This window comes from Serinus canaria, chromosome 27 (genome assembly GCF_022539315.1).
Source record: "Serinus canaria isolate serCan28SL12 chromosome 27, serCan2020, whole genome shotgun sequence".
In the NCBI taxonomy this organism is placed as follows: Eukaryota; Metazoa; Chordata; class Aves; order Passeriformes; family Fringillidae; genus Serinus; species Serinus canaria.
In genome coordinates, this window is record NC_066340.1 from 2298646 (window position 1) to 2313375 (window position 14730).

At 48.9% G+C, this 14730-nt stretch overlaps 1 protein-coding gene across 2 annotated transcripts in view; it reads right to left on the reverse strand.

The window, feature by feature from the left end:
* The window catches only part of ACLY (ATP citrate lyase), a 28048-nt gene extending 13880 nt beyond the window's left edge, over positions 1–14168 (reverse strand). Inside the window, exons 1-9 of one of the 2 annotated variants that reach the window (XM_050985593.1) lie at positions 14021–14168; positions 8341–8510; positions 6437–6559; positions 5386–5448; positions 4251–4441; positions 3223–3302; positions 2645–2775; positions 852–970; positions 215–351 (exon numbers count right to left, since the gene is read on the reverse strand). In XM_050985593.1, coding sequence (XP_050841550.1) covers positions 215–351; positions 852–970; positions 2645–2775; positions 3223–3302; positions 4251–4441; positions 5386–5448; positions 6437–6559; positions 8341–8499 — 1003 coding nt within the window. In that variant the 5' untranslated portion in view covers positions 8500–8510; positions 14021–14168. Of the gene's footprint in view, positions 1–214; positions 352–851; positions 971–2640; positions 2776–3222; positions 3303–4250; positions 4442–5385; positions 5449–6436; positions 6560–8340; positions 8511–14020 lie in introns of both variants that reach the window. The other variant, XM_050985594.1, reaches the window with a different exon arrangement.
* Positions 14169–14730: the final 562 nt, after the last annotated feature.

The following is a 14730-nucleotide window of genomic DNA, read 5'->3' on the forward strand; positions in this document are numbered from 1 at the left end:
AAGAATGTTTGATAAGGATCTCTGAGGCCCCATGAAAAACCACAAGTCCTCTCTTTGAAGCAAGAGCTGACAGAAACCCAACCCTGATTTGTTCAGAAGGCAGAAGTACACTGAAAGCTCTGCCAGGGAAGGCTAAGCATAGTAACAGCCCAGATTTATCAAGGTTTTTCTGCCAGACAGGTTCACAGCTTTGGAACTGCAGCATCTCCCTTACCTTCTGGGTGCTTCTCTCGGGTCATGAGGGAGAGGATGGTTTTAGCATAGTCATAGGTCTGCTGCTCACTCGGGGCTCCTGAGTACTCCCCATAGTTTGCCAGCTCATTCACACCCCCCAGGTCACAAATGGTGTCACTAACAATAAAAAAAAGCAGTTATTTAAGAGATTAATTATAATTTGAGTCACTGTAAAGTTCCTGAAGTATTCCTAATCCCTGGGGAAGTGGGACTCTTACAGAGGGACAGTGCTGTCTGCTGAACACAAAGGTGCTCTCATCTTGGTGCCAGCCATGATTAATCTTCTCAAGCTCCCCAGATGCAAACTCAGCGACCACTACAGCAATAATATCACTCTCAACATCCTCCAGCCAGCTTGTTTCTTTGTCAGTCAGAAAGGAACTGTATCTCTGTAAGAAACTGTATCTAACCCTAACCCTTGCAAAAATAAATTCCACGGCTGACACCATGTTCCATAGCCTGGTGAAAAATCTGCACAGCATCTTCATTCTGAACAGATCCCAAACGTCACAGTTCAGGAAAAATTACTTTAGGAGACTCTACTTTCCTGAGTCTGCATTAATTATGTTCTCCCAGCACTTGAGATCCTCTCCCTCTGGAAATCTTGCTTTCTTTACCTGTACACCACTGAGGCACCACCACCAGCCACCATGGTCCAGATCCTGCCTTTGGGGTTCAGGATTGTAAGCTTCAGGCTGGCCCCACTCTTGGAATCCAGGTCAGCAATGTAGGCTTCCTGCAGAGAGAGCAGCACAAGCTCAGCTTCCTCCTGCACCTCCCTTCTCCATCCCAAGGGTTCACAGTGCTGGGTGCATTTGGACACACAGAGCAATCACACCTCAGGGACAGCAGAGCTACAAACTCAGCATTTGTCAGGGACAGAGGCCCAGCTCCATCCCTCCATCACACAACAGGCACAAAATCTGCACAGAACTGTAAAGTCTGCTCTGGCCTCATCCAAGACTGTGACATGAGGAAATCTAAAATTCATCTCACCCATGGTGACCACTCTGGCTGTGCTGGAGCCAGGAACATAATCACTGAGAGCTGTAATTTGGCTCAACGTGGAGCCCCTGCAGCCCAGTGTGCCAGGCTGCTGAGCAGCACTTCATCAGAGTTCATTAACATTCCCAGCAAAGACTCTGCCGTAACAACCTTCCCAGGCACTCAGAGAGGGATGATTCAGAGACAAAAACTGAACTAATCCTTTTAAGAGCAAACTGAGTTGAGTGCTGGCATCCAGCAAGCTACATGGAAAGGAACAGCTAAATGGATTTCCTGGCCACAGTACAAAAACCTTCCAACTGAAGCATAATTATAATCATTAAAATGAAAAAGTCAGGACAGAAATCTTTTTGGAGAGAGAAGAACAGACCCCTGAAATAAGGAACAGAATAATTAAGGAGAGAGATCTACTTCCAACAGCCTCTGAAGCTGCTGGGACCTGTCTGGAGCAGTTCTTCTGCATCCAGCAGTACAGACCCAGGGAATTTGGAGAGGGAACAGGCACTGCTAGCTATACAATAAAGTGCTCATTGTAAATTGTCCTCACTTTTTGGAAAAATAGGTGTATTAACATCTTCTTACTTATAAATTCCAGAAATGGGGATTATTTTCTCTGGATTCACCCTTGGATGCAGCCTGTGCACACAGCTGCTGCTCTGCTCTCAGAACTGTCACTGACACACTGAGGGAATGTCAGCTCCCACAGGGCTCCCAGTAACCACAGCTCCAAGAAAAAAATAGTGATGCCGAGGGGAGCAACATGGGCAGGAAGCACAAAAGGAAGCTCTGCACAGGCACAGAGCTCTGGCACACAGCTGATGGAAGTTAATTATCAGCCTCCATTAAAAATGTCAATTCTGAATTAAAGAACTGACCAAACAGAGCTGGGAAGCAACTGCAGTTCAGAGTGTCATTCTGAGCAGTCCTAGGACTGCAGCTACCCATGCACAGGTTATCATGGACTGCACTGCCAGGGGCTTGAGACACAGCAGCAAGCTGGAAACAGCAACGCCATGGAGGTGGTAATCACATATCCTCTGAACAGAGAGAGACACAGCTCCCTCCCAAGATTTTCCTGGGAAGCTGTGAGAAAGCTCAGAGAAAGAATTAAAACAATTATTATCTCAATCTCTGCACCTGGCTGGCAATCTCTGTTTGTCAGAGATGTTTACAAGGAGGAGTTGTCCCTTCTTGACCAATAGGTGAGAGAAGATTCCTAAAGGCCAATCAGGTCTTATGCCCACCATTGTTTGTACAAGAACTGTGAATTTCTAATAATAAAGTGCCTTTTCATGATGGAGTCTCTGTATCACCTTTGTCTGTCCCTGATACCCCTTTGGTGATACATGGGCATACAAGCAATGATAAATTCAGGGCACAGGGAAGGAATTCAGCTGTCACTTGCCTCAGGATAAGCTTCCCTGCCAAAAGGAGGGGGGAACTCCACATCCCCCCACTTCACTTTGCAGATGTAGTCAGCCGTGGCGTCAATCTTCGCAGCCAGATCAAGGATGTAAACACCATCCTTGGTGACCACTGCAGGGAGAAACATCACAGTTAGCTCTGGGTTGTACAGAGCCACATTACAGATCTACTCCAACAGCTGGTACCACACAGGCATCATTGCAAAATCGGGTGGCTGCTGTTTTCCCTGGCACTGGGCAGTACTGACCAGCCCCAGCAAGTTCCCTGAGGAATTAACCAGTAACTGCGGCCATAGTCCAGGCTCTGTCTCAGGGGATATTTTGTTCTACAGCGCAATTTTTATTTTCTTCAGTTCTGCCTTAACATTCTCTTCAATGGAATTTTTCATTTCCTCATTTTTAATTCACTGAATGGACAGCTCAAAGACAGATCACTGCCACTTCTGTACTTCTGCACATGGCACCTGCTGCTGTTGTGAATTACAGAACCAAAGGAAGGATCAAGAACACATTTCAGTAGTTCAGAACACAAAGTTCTGCTTCCAAAAATATTCATTACCTAATGGATTGATCTCGAGGTACGTAAAATACAGATCTTCATAAAGGTTGAACAGGCCACAGATGAAGCTGGCCAAGATGCTGAAAAAAAAAAAAAAGGGAAAAAAAATTAACACAAGTAAATGAAAGCAGCCAAATCTAAGTACAGCCTGCTCTATTCATTGGTATGAGTGGCAATCTGCAAATCTACTTGGCATCAATGTCTTTCCTTCTCATTCATCTTCTCTGGATGGAGCCTGGGTGATGGATGACTCAAGGGAAGGAAGACCTTGATGACTCATCTTAATTACCCTCCACCAAACTCTGCTGAGGACACAGTTGCTCACAACTGTCAGAGCTGTGCAGTCTGATTTATCTCCCTACAAGACAGAAGCACATCTTTGCCTCTCTGCTGATACCCATCTTTGTCAGATCTGAGCTTCCTCAGCTGTGATGGGGAGGAGGCTGCAGTGAACTGGTGGAGTGACAGGCTCCTTCACCCTTCAGTCCTGCACGATGTCAGCAAGGATCAAGCTTTGTTTGGTGAAATCATGACTCATATTAGGCTAACTAGGTATGGGTATCTAATTGAGGGAGATGCAGAAGCCTTGAGATCTGCAGATAAGCCTGCAGAAGGAAGAACAGGAGAATAACTTTGGAGATCAGGCCAGAGCAAGGGAGAGGGAAGTTCTGAATTAGCATTCAGAGCCACATCTCATCACCAGCTCACTAAAACAAAAGAAACTTCTATGCTGGCACAAAGGATCAGAATTCAGCACATGTCTCCAGTCTCAGGCTGAGACCCAAGCAGGCTGACAAGAGCTGCTGCCAAGCAAAGGCTCAGCACTTGGAAACCTTATTTTTGGGTTTTACAGGCAGCTGAGATAAGGTCAGAGAGCTTGGATTCAGGATGCATGGCATATTTTGGAGACCAGCAAGAAGGGCAGGAGAGTGAGCTTCAGGGTTAAGAAAATAGAGGGATGTGGCACTGAGATAAAAGAGAGCAGCTGCTGCATGGCTGCTCCTACCCAGAGCTGCATCTCTACTTACTCCTTCTTGTCAGCTGGTGCATGCTGCAGGAGATGCTTCTTCACATCTGATTCACTGAGCTTCTCATCCACTGCCACGAGCAGCTTCTGAGCCTTGGCATCCACATCTCCCACATCCACACCCCCTTCATGGTGGAAGAGCACATAGTCCCCCTCACGGGCAGCATAAATGCACACATAGAACTCTTCCTCCTGTGCCACACAGCAGGGACAAGCATTTAGCAGTGACATCCAGAGGCTTTTGTGCCAGTGCTGGGATTGGGGCAGCTGAGCCCAAAGCTTCCCAAGTGTAGCCCCACATTTCTCTTCACAGAGCAAAGCTAGGCACAATTCTTCTCAAGAATATTTCTGGGTTTCACATTCTCTGAACATCAGAGAAAGAAAACACAATTCTTATCTCATTTGCTGTGCCTGTGTTTGTGCCAAAGTAGATGCAATATGGAGATTGTTTCCCCACAGTGATGGTGTTTTGTTTCCTTGGCCTGTCAGGGCCAGGTGTGTGTGTGTGTGTCAGGACTGTCACTGACAGCCACGAGATTTTGTGCAGTGTGTGCAGAGTTGAGTGCTTGGCAGATTCACTTTAGATGTAATGTAATACAGTATAATAAAGTAATTAATTAGCCTTCTACTATCAGTGGAGTCCTCCTCATCATTCCTCCTTCGTCAGGGCCTCTCAGAGCAGCTACACCCAAGGAGCAGCAGTGCTGGAGTGGCCCTGACACTGAGAACGACTTGCCAGTCATTTTTATTTAGATGAAGAGAAGGAAACAGTGATACTATCTCAGCAAAGATCATAATAAACAAAAAGATCAGTGTGCAGAAGTGTCTGGCAGATCCTTCTTCTGTTATAATTGCAGTTTTATTTGTTTTATAGTGGCCTTGCTATGATGTACTTTCTTAGGAGTTTCACTGCATTGGCAAACTCATTAAAAATTATAAGGAATATGAAGATGTATGAATTTATTTTCTACTTAAAGTTTCAGTATGGAAATACAGAAGATGTTTTTGCCCAGGGTGTGCAGCAGCATTGTCAGCTCAACAGCACATTTCCAAACTTCTGCTTTCACCACTGTACCAATCCAGCTAAGCATGCAAGCTCAAAGAGATTTAAAAGCCTCCTGTAATGGTGTACTAACCTGCTTGTGAGGGACAAAAGGTTCAATCAGAAAGTTCTTCAGGATTCCCTTGGCATTACCAATCTGGGGACAGAAAACAAGATAAACACTCATAAATACTTGTCCAGCACATCTGTGACAGCATAAGGGAAGGTTTGAGAATTAATCAGCACTGCTCTAAAATTGCTCCCTCAATTTTGTGCCTGCTGGGGAACCACTCCTCTCTCCGCAGCACAGCATTCAGGATATCTGGTTACAGGAGACAGTCACCTTTCCCATTCCTAACAGGATAGAGGGGTATCAGAATTACACCAGGACAGCTGCTCTCCTCTCCTGTCCCAGAGACAGCTCTGTCATTGGGCCCTGCTCAGCACAGTGAGGTACAAGGGCTTGAGAGGCTCTTGGAGTAGTGGAAAATTCAGAAGAGAGGAATTCCTGAGCTAGTGGCAGGAGAAGAGGCCTCAGAGTAGGGTTCACCCTGAAATGGTATCAGGGAGCACAGAAGAGCAAGAGAATCCTTTAGGCTCTTTTTATGTGTCCAGGAACTGTTCTGTGCAGGCACTTTCCTGTTCTCCAAATCCATGTTTCCAGGCTCAAGAGACACTGGGGGACACTCCCTGCTTCTGAGGACACCAGTGGTCCTGAATCTGTGGCCCAGACCTTGCTTTTGATATGGTTGTTGTTGTGCTAAAGGAGTAATTTCCACACCCATGGTTTTCCCAACAGGGAGCACTCACAGTGCTCCTCCTGCTGTTTCCCAATTCCTGCTGCACCAGCTCAGAGCCAGAGCCAAATCAATCCCAGCAGGGCCAAAGGCATCAATTCCTTCAGGCAGCACAACTCCATCAGCTCCCAACACACAGCAGCAGGCATGGCAGGCACTTCATTATCATTAGCACTGCACTGTCATTCCCAGGAAAATAAATATTACATGGCAGCACTGAGTTAAAATAAGGGCCTGAAGTAACACTCAATCATCAGCCAAAACACAGGGGCTGGCTGCAGGAGAGGATTTTAGAGCTTTTTTCCTGTCCTGGGAACAAAAGTGAAGCCACTTTTGTGGCTCACTCACCGTGGTTTCCTGGCCCAGACGCTGCTTGAGCCAAGCCTTGACCTGATCCAGGGTGAGGTTAATCCCAACCAGTCCCAGCTTCCCACGTCTCTTGATGAGCTGATCTGGCTTCACCACCAAACGCTGCAGAGGTTGGGCAAGAGTTAAAGGAATAAGCATTAGAAAGTGATTTTGGTCAAGTGGTTCTCTGCAAATAGTGAAGTAAAAACTTAAATCAGTTCTGCACAGCACCCATCCTTGCAAAATTCCTTTAATCTTGGCAAATCCAGCTTCTGGTACACTATGCCTGCAAGTTTGGGTTTTCTTCTGCTGTACTTTGAGAAAAGCTGCCTTGTTTCTACTCAGCTGTAAGCAGACATCAGAGGCTGAGGTGACAGCTTGTTCTTTTTTTTTGATGAAAAACCCAAAAAAAGTCATGACAGACACAAACAGCTGCTCACAAAAATAATAATAAAAAAAACTTCCTGCTGTCACTACACTTTTCTTTTGAGACTGGCCAGGGTCAGGGTCATGGACATTTCAGCCAGCTGACTATGGCTCTTTATAAGATACCCATGGATAGCTGCTCCTGGTTTACACACATCTCCAGCTTGCAAATATCCTTTTAAAGAACCAAACTAGAACTGGGTGTCATTCTCCTGTACCACTGAGATGTCCTGGAACTTCAGCAACTTAACAGTCAGAGCACCCTGTGCAGAAAAGGACACTGAGCATGGTCTTGCTATTGGACCTGAAGCCCTTTCCAGCCTTACAGAACGTGCATTAAAGAAGATCCAAAAACAACCTTGCTCCCTTCTGGCTTCCTGCAAGGCTTTCAGAAGCACTGCTGATCTCCTCCTGCAGTTCATTCAGGCACTTGAGCATGGAACATCTAATTAGTGCAGGGCTTTTATCAGTCAGTCAGTCAAGGACTATGAGACACTCATGCTCTCCAGCCAATGACTTAATATAATTAACCACAGGAAAGGAGCCAGCTTAGACAGCTAATAAAAAAGAGCTCTGGGTATGTTTTCTCAACAGAAAGTGTGAGGATATGAGATACAGAGATAAATGACTTTGCACTGAAAAATTTTAAAAAATGAAGTTTTCCCTGACATTTTGCTCGGATTCAAGAAAATTAAGCAGTGTCCTAACTTGACATGGGGAAAGTACTCCCTCATTTCAGAGGGCAAAGCTCTGAGAATAGAGACTGACATCTCTGAATCAACCTCCTTTACCTTCTGTGCAGCTATGAGCAACTGCTTCACAGCTATCACTGCTCCTGTATTTCAGTCTTAAAGGAATAATCAGCCCCCCATGAGGTGATAGCAAGCCTTGAAGCAAGACTTGTTTCTTCATCAGGGTTGGGAGTGACTGCAGCAGAGCAGCAGCAGTGTCTGGTTATAGGAATGTGCTCTTGGTTGATGGAGTGACAAAACTATTCTTTATTCCCTTAAAAAGGAAATAAGCCCAGAAGTTTCTCTCTTCAATGAGGTGAAAAGGCATTTTATAGGACTTGGGGGACTTCACTTCAAACTTAAGGACAGCCAGTTGGACAGGAGCCAAAAAGTCCTGTCCTGCTTGGGCAATTTACTAGAAAAAGAAGAGAACAAAGAAACTAATTGCTTTTGTGAGGTGTTTTACCTGGAGCAAGAACCTCTTGCACCTAGATTGGTTTTTATCTGTAAAGAGTTTGTTATTTTGCCTTTTTAATAAAATCTTTTTGCTTCCAACACTACCACAGAAGCCATCCTGCTGATTTTATGCCTTCTAAGGTAGCTGAGCTATCTTGGGTGCAAAATATATCTCCAAAAGCTTATGAGACCTAACTCAAAGAAAATCATATTTCAAGTGGTCCTTCAGGAAGGGTCTGGAGCAGTGCTCAGGTGCTGCAGGAGGGCAGATCCTGCTGTCCCTGCCCTTACCTCGCTCAGGAGCCAGGGGTGGTCCTGGGTGAGCCGTGCCCAGTCCGTGGCTGGCGTGACCCGGGCATACTTGAAGCGGTTCTGGATGGCAGAGGACGTGCAGATGTACTTGTACAAGAACTCCTTCCCTGTCTGCTCAGAGATGGCTTTGGCTGACATGGCTACTTAGTCTGGATGGGGAAAAAAAAAACAAAAATTCATCAGGAACAGAGCCCTGTTCTGGCCAAGAACTCTGCATCACTCAGCTCAACAGAAACCCAAAGCAAACCAATTACATGTAAGATCATAAAACTCCCCTGATAAACAAGAACTACTCACATTGCTTAAAACTTCTACCCTGTTCCCCTGCCATGCACACTGTTTTCATCCAGCCCTGTCTGCAGGGAAAGGCAGAATCCCTGCAGCTTGTCCCAGCCACCACCAGGCCTTTCTTTCCCAAAGCCACAGCTTGGAGCATCCTCTCATATCCAGGGCAGTGCCCAGCTCTCCCCAATGTCACAGCAGCCCAGGATTGCTCCTGGTGTAACCCCCCTACCCTTTCTTCTGGTGCCTTTCCTGGGATCTCCTCCCTCCTACTCACTTCTCTAAGGCATCCCCTATTCCCAGCCAAGCCTGACTGTGGGCATGTCAGCAATCCCCATCCCTTTTCTAAAGGGAAAAGAAAACACTGCCAGGATTACCAAAACTAGACTAGGTTTACATCACTGCTTTTTATTTCAAAACCAGGTTTCTTGGAAAGAACTATACATCTGACAGAATAAGATGCTCAAGACAACAACAAATATTAAGTTTAGACAGTTTGTTTTGGTTATGGGTTTGGTTTTTTTTAAGGAAAATTCCAAATTCTGTCCCTTTCATGTGGATGGTTTTCTTCTCTTTTCGAGCATGTTCCAAACTGATGCAAATGATTTCTCTTTTCGAGCATGTTCCAACTGAAGCAAATGATTTCTGGCCTCAAGAGTGTAACTATTCTTTTTGATAAGGTGTCAAAGATCCATTTATTTTTAGCTGCCACAAGCACTTATTTAAAAGAATACTTCATCCCAGTGGCCCTGTCTGCATGTGTCACATATCAGAACTGAGTGCTGTGACCAGCCAGCAGGTTTGGTATGTCTGGGGGGTCAGACTGCTGACAGGGAGCTCAAGCAGCAGCTCCTCCTGCATTCTGAGTGACTGGGGTCATGTCACTGTTCCCCAAGCATTGCCAGTGTGGCAAGAAGCAAAAGCACCTTTGGGATGGATTCTGGGAGAGCTGCAAAGCAGAGGGGCACCAACACAAAAAAAAGGAGTTCAGATTCCATCTAAACACCTGGACAGCCAAGTACTAGAACTGCTCAGTAAGACTACCTGCCCTCATAAAACCCTCCTGCAGACCCACAGAGAGAAACAGTTAATCAATTTCAGTTATTTCTTGTGCTGCCCTCTGGGTAACAACCATTAGTAATCAGCTGGGCTATTCATCCTAAAAGCAAACACAGAATAGGCAGTGATTAACTAGCCTTAATTAGAAATAAAGAACTTTTCTCCCTAGAGCAGAAAGGAGGAGGTGGGTCCATCCCAACTCCTACTCCATATAGGAGGAGGCAGGCTGAGCTACCCAAACCAAACAGCTCAGGCTGAGTAAGCGCTATTACTGAAAGCTGATAACTGGGCTTAAGGACCAGCAGCCAACTTTGCCACTGCCATCTTTTCAAATGCAGTTCCAGGGTTAAAAATCAGAAAGGCAAAAGACAAAGAACTGCAGGCCCACTTTCAAAGAGTTCTGTTGTAAAACCTGAACAGGATTGCAGCACAGCTTCCAATTTAATCCCATTTCAAAACAGGATCGGGCAATGTTCCTGCAGCACCCCATCTTTCATCAGACTCAACCCCCACTCCTGCCACTAGAAAACCTGCCCCAACTGCCTACTGAAACAGCCCCTGTTAGTTTATTAGCCCCAAGGTGGCCTGACAAGAGAGGAGCTCTTGTGAGCAGCCAGAGGACACCAAACCCCAAACCAACCCCCCAGCCTGACCCTGCAGGCACACACAGACACGTTCCCACAGGCACCACAGCACTGCCCAGCCTCACAGCTGCACACACACACCTCATCTGTACTGCAGAGCCCAAAACTTTCCACTGGAATTTGTACTTTAAGCAGAGCTATTTCTGAGAGCAAACCTGCTCCCATAATACCTGCAGCCACCATTTGTTCTGCCTGAGAGAGAGCTCCAATATTCCTGCTTCAAATCCCATCAAAATCCATCAATTCCACAATTTGCTCAGGGCCTGTCCCAGAGAAACAGCATCACATCTCACTGCAGCAGAAGCAGATGGGTAAAAGAAAATGGCAAACATATTTCTTTAAGAAACCTAAGTATTTGTCATTTCTCCAGGGTGTCACAGAGCCTCTGAACAGCACTGCAGAACTTCAGTCCACAATTACAAATGAAACCACTCAGGCTGATGCTGGTTTTGCCAATGAATACCCTGCAAGTGCAGGACACTGGAGCCAGGCTGTCCCTCAGGTCTTATTAAGAATAGTCCTGTTAAAAAACCTCAGTGGGAACAAGTGACATGCAAGGGATTCCTTAAACTTGAGCCATTCCCCTCCCAGAACCATTTCTGGTCTTTTTTATGTTGCTCCATTCTGCTGCTCCCCTGCTTTCCCTCACGACTTCATCACCTCATTTTTGCAGTAACACTGCTGGGGTAAAGAAAGGAAACTACAGAATTCTTACAATAGCAGTAGATGAAAAATAACATCCTTGTGTCATGGCAACAGGACAGCAGGAATGAGGCTGTTTCGACCTTATCTGCCCGAGTTTCACATTTCCTAAACATTAGCAAGTCTTTAATCACACCCCTCACTCAGTTTTTCCACTGTTCTAACCCTGCCTTTCTGGACAGAGAACACAAAGCAATTGCTTCAGTCTGCTGAACTGTTAGCTAAGAGAGATCAGCAGGAAAATAATCCATAGGGCATCAGCAATTCCTGGCTGTGTGTGCTCGGGCAGGTTGATCAGAGCAGGTTCATTAACTCACTGCATCTGTTCTGCTAACACCAAGCAGAACAGGGCACAGGCTGATCTCACTACAGAGGAACTGAATCTCCCCAGTTCCCCAGGAATGAGACAGGTTCAAACTCTCACCTGGCAGAATTAATCTTATTTTCAGTCATGTTTAGCACCTGCAGTGCCGGGGAGAGCAGAGGCTGCACCTCTGAAGGTGAACTCAGGAAAAATGTCTTTTTCTCTGTGCAAAACACAAGCTGTGGGATAACAATGTTCTCTTCCACTGCTCTGTTCAGCATTCATTAGCCAAGACTGATCTGCAATTTTCTCAGCATTTCAAGCCCCAGACCTTGCACCCACCACCCACAAGGGCAGATTCATGTCAGCAGGACAAGTGCCACAAATTTCCACAAATGATTGTGTTCATTCAGTGAGGCTCCAACACCAACAGCTCCCCTGCAACACCGTGGAGACCTTGCTCTCATCACCCATACCAATTCAAAAAGAGCTGAATTCCAGCCTTTGCTAGCAAGTAAGAGACATGGATTAGATCCTGTTTCCAGGAGCTCAGCAGCACTTATTCCCTCAAAACATCACCTGCCAAATATAAACAAATACGTTGAGGCTTGGGGAAAGTTTCCTGAGTGTATTGACAGAGAAAAATCAGCAGGATGGTGGCAAGGCAGGCAAGAGTCCACCAGCTGGATGCTGTGTTTGCTGTGACACAACTGCTATATCTGCCCCAATATATCAGCAACCAGCTGAAGGGTGCACCCAAAAAATCCAGAGGAAACACAGATGGAGAAACAGGGAGGCATTCCTGACACAGGACTCAGGTGGAGTCTCCCAGGAGATCAGTGATGTGGCACTGCTCAGTGTGACATGGTCTGCTCTGCGAGGGGAGAAAAAGTATTACAGACATGGATTTAGTTTGTTTTTCTCCTAACCAGAAGAAGAGGTGTAACTCAGCTTCACCAATCTGTGTTCACACAGAATGTGGTGCTCACACATGGAGTTCTCTGAGATCGGGATTGTACTGTGCTCCAGTTGTACCAGGACAACACTTCAGGCCAGGAGGAAAGCACTCCCTCTCCAGTGAAGGCTTGACGCCCACTCTCCCAAGAACTGTGTCAACAAACCCACACCATAAAGCAGCCTCTCCCCTCCATTCTGGGTAATTTATTAACACAGTTCAAGCCAAGCCAGTATTTTCAGCCCATGGCAGCATGAAAAGTTACATCAGCTCCCACCTGGCAGAACCATGTGTTTCATCAGAGTACGGTGAGGGCTCAGAGCTGCAGCCAACGTGAGGTCATGGTCCCCCATCTGTGGTTGGGAAATGCTGTGTGGGGTGATGCAAACAGGTGCTGCGTGCCCAGCTCTGGGGGAGGCTCCCTGCATACAGAATCTCAGAGAAAAACACAGCAGCCAGGGAGGAGCACAGACCATGGACTGGTGTGGCTATCAGAGACCTGGTGGGCACCCAGTGCCACAGGGGAGGAATTTGGGAATCCTGTCATTAAAGAGCATCTTATTCTGCAGCCTTAGGGCTCCTTAACAAGCTTATTCCTTAAATCACATGCACAGTGTACAGCAGTAAAGGGCTCCCTGGCCACCATGGCTGGGCAGGACTTCCAACTGCGGCTATCCTTGTTTGGGAACCACTTCAGGCAGCGCTGGAAGAGCCCTGATACCTGGAGAGAGCTGCAGAGTCCCACATGCAGGACACCCAACGGGGTTTGGGTACCACTGGAAACCCTGTCAGAGGGGGCAGGTGGGGATTTCATCAAACAAGACCTGTGATTAGTGCACTCTGAAGCATGGAATTGATACACCCAGCTGTGACCAGCTACCCAGCAGGGAATTTGGGGGCTCTGCAGCCCCAGCATTTCCAGAGCTGATACTCTGAGCTCCAAAACCACTTAGGGATCAGAAAGTACAAACACCTACAAACCGGATAGCCAGGGTACAGCTCAGTTTTCAGCCTGCAGACAACAAACTGTTCGAGAGAGAGAGAGAGAGAAGGGAGAGTCTGCAGAGCAGGATGAGAATTTCGAAAGCAGCAAGACAAACAGGAGGTGTTTGCATGCAGCAAACAGGACAGCTGGAACACAGCCGACTGTCCTGGCGAGGGAGCGACACACGGGCTGCGCACACGCTGCCGCTCGTACGGGAACAGAGCGATCCCGACGCGGGGCTGCTCCTCCCGGATGGCCACGAAAGGATTTTCCTCATGGCAGGGGAGAAAAGCGCTTTGGCCAAGGCCCCCTAAGAGCAGGAGGGAAAATGTATAAAGCCGGACCCTTTCCCAGCCCCTTTCCCCGGACAATCTCCGCGCTGTCACCACCGCACACCGTCCCTGCCCCGGAGCCGCCCCGGCCACCGCGCCCCGAGCGGGGCACCAGCACCGCTAACGGAGCCCTCGCAAGGTCAGGGCCGGCCCCGCCGGCGGCAGCGAGGGGCTCCCTCCGGACCGAACCGGACACCTGCCACTCGAGCGAGCCCGCGGCGCTCCCGCAGGCTGCGAGCCGCTCCCGGGGCTCGCCCGCCCGTACCGCCAGCCGTGGGGGCCGCGGCCGGCCACAGCCAGCGCGGTTCCCGCCTCCTCAGACGCGTGGGCGCCGCCGGCGGAGGGGCGCGCCACGTGCCAGGCGGAGCCCGGTGCTGCAGCCGCCCCAGCACTCACCTGGGCCCCGCTTGGCCGCTCCCGCCCCGCTCCGCTGCCGCTCCGGCCCCGCTCGCGCCGCCGCCGCCGCCTTTTGTTCGCGGAGCGCGGCCTCCCCGGCCCATCGGGCTACGGCCGCCGCCGCCGCCCATTGGCCGCCGCCGCTACCACGTGCGCGTTGCCTGAGTGCCCGCCGCTCACCCATTGGTCGCCGCCGGTGGGGTGCGGCCGCGCGGCCTTGTGGGAGTCGTAGTTCCGGCGGCCTCGCCCCTCCCACGGAGGCGCCCGCGGCCGTGACCCCCCCACGCCGAACCCGCCGCCTCTGACGTAACCGGCGGTGATGGCGTCAACAGGCCCACCGCCCAACGGTACCGGCGGCGGGAACGGGGCTCCGCCAGCGCCGGGACTGTGGCTGCGGGGGCGGGCGGTGCCCTGTGGTACCCACGGGGGAGTGGCGGCATTGCTAAGGCCGGGTCACCGGTGCCTCCCGAAGCACCGGGAGCGCTGCTCCGTTTCCTCGCAGCGTCTGAGGGCCGCCGCCACGGCTCTCTCACTTCCTGGGAACACCCACCCCAAATCGCTTTTTCCCGGGTGCCCGGCCCGTGACTGAGGAATGGCGCTGAGGGGGAGCTGAGGGAGCACCGGGCGCGGCGAACGGGCGGCCTTGTCCGGTGTGGTGGCAATATCACCGGGCTGAGCACAGACCTGCCACAGCCCCTCACGAACACACT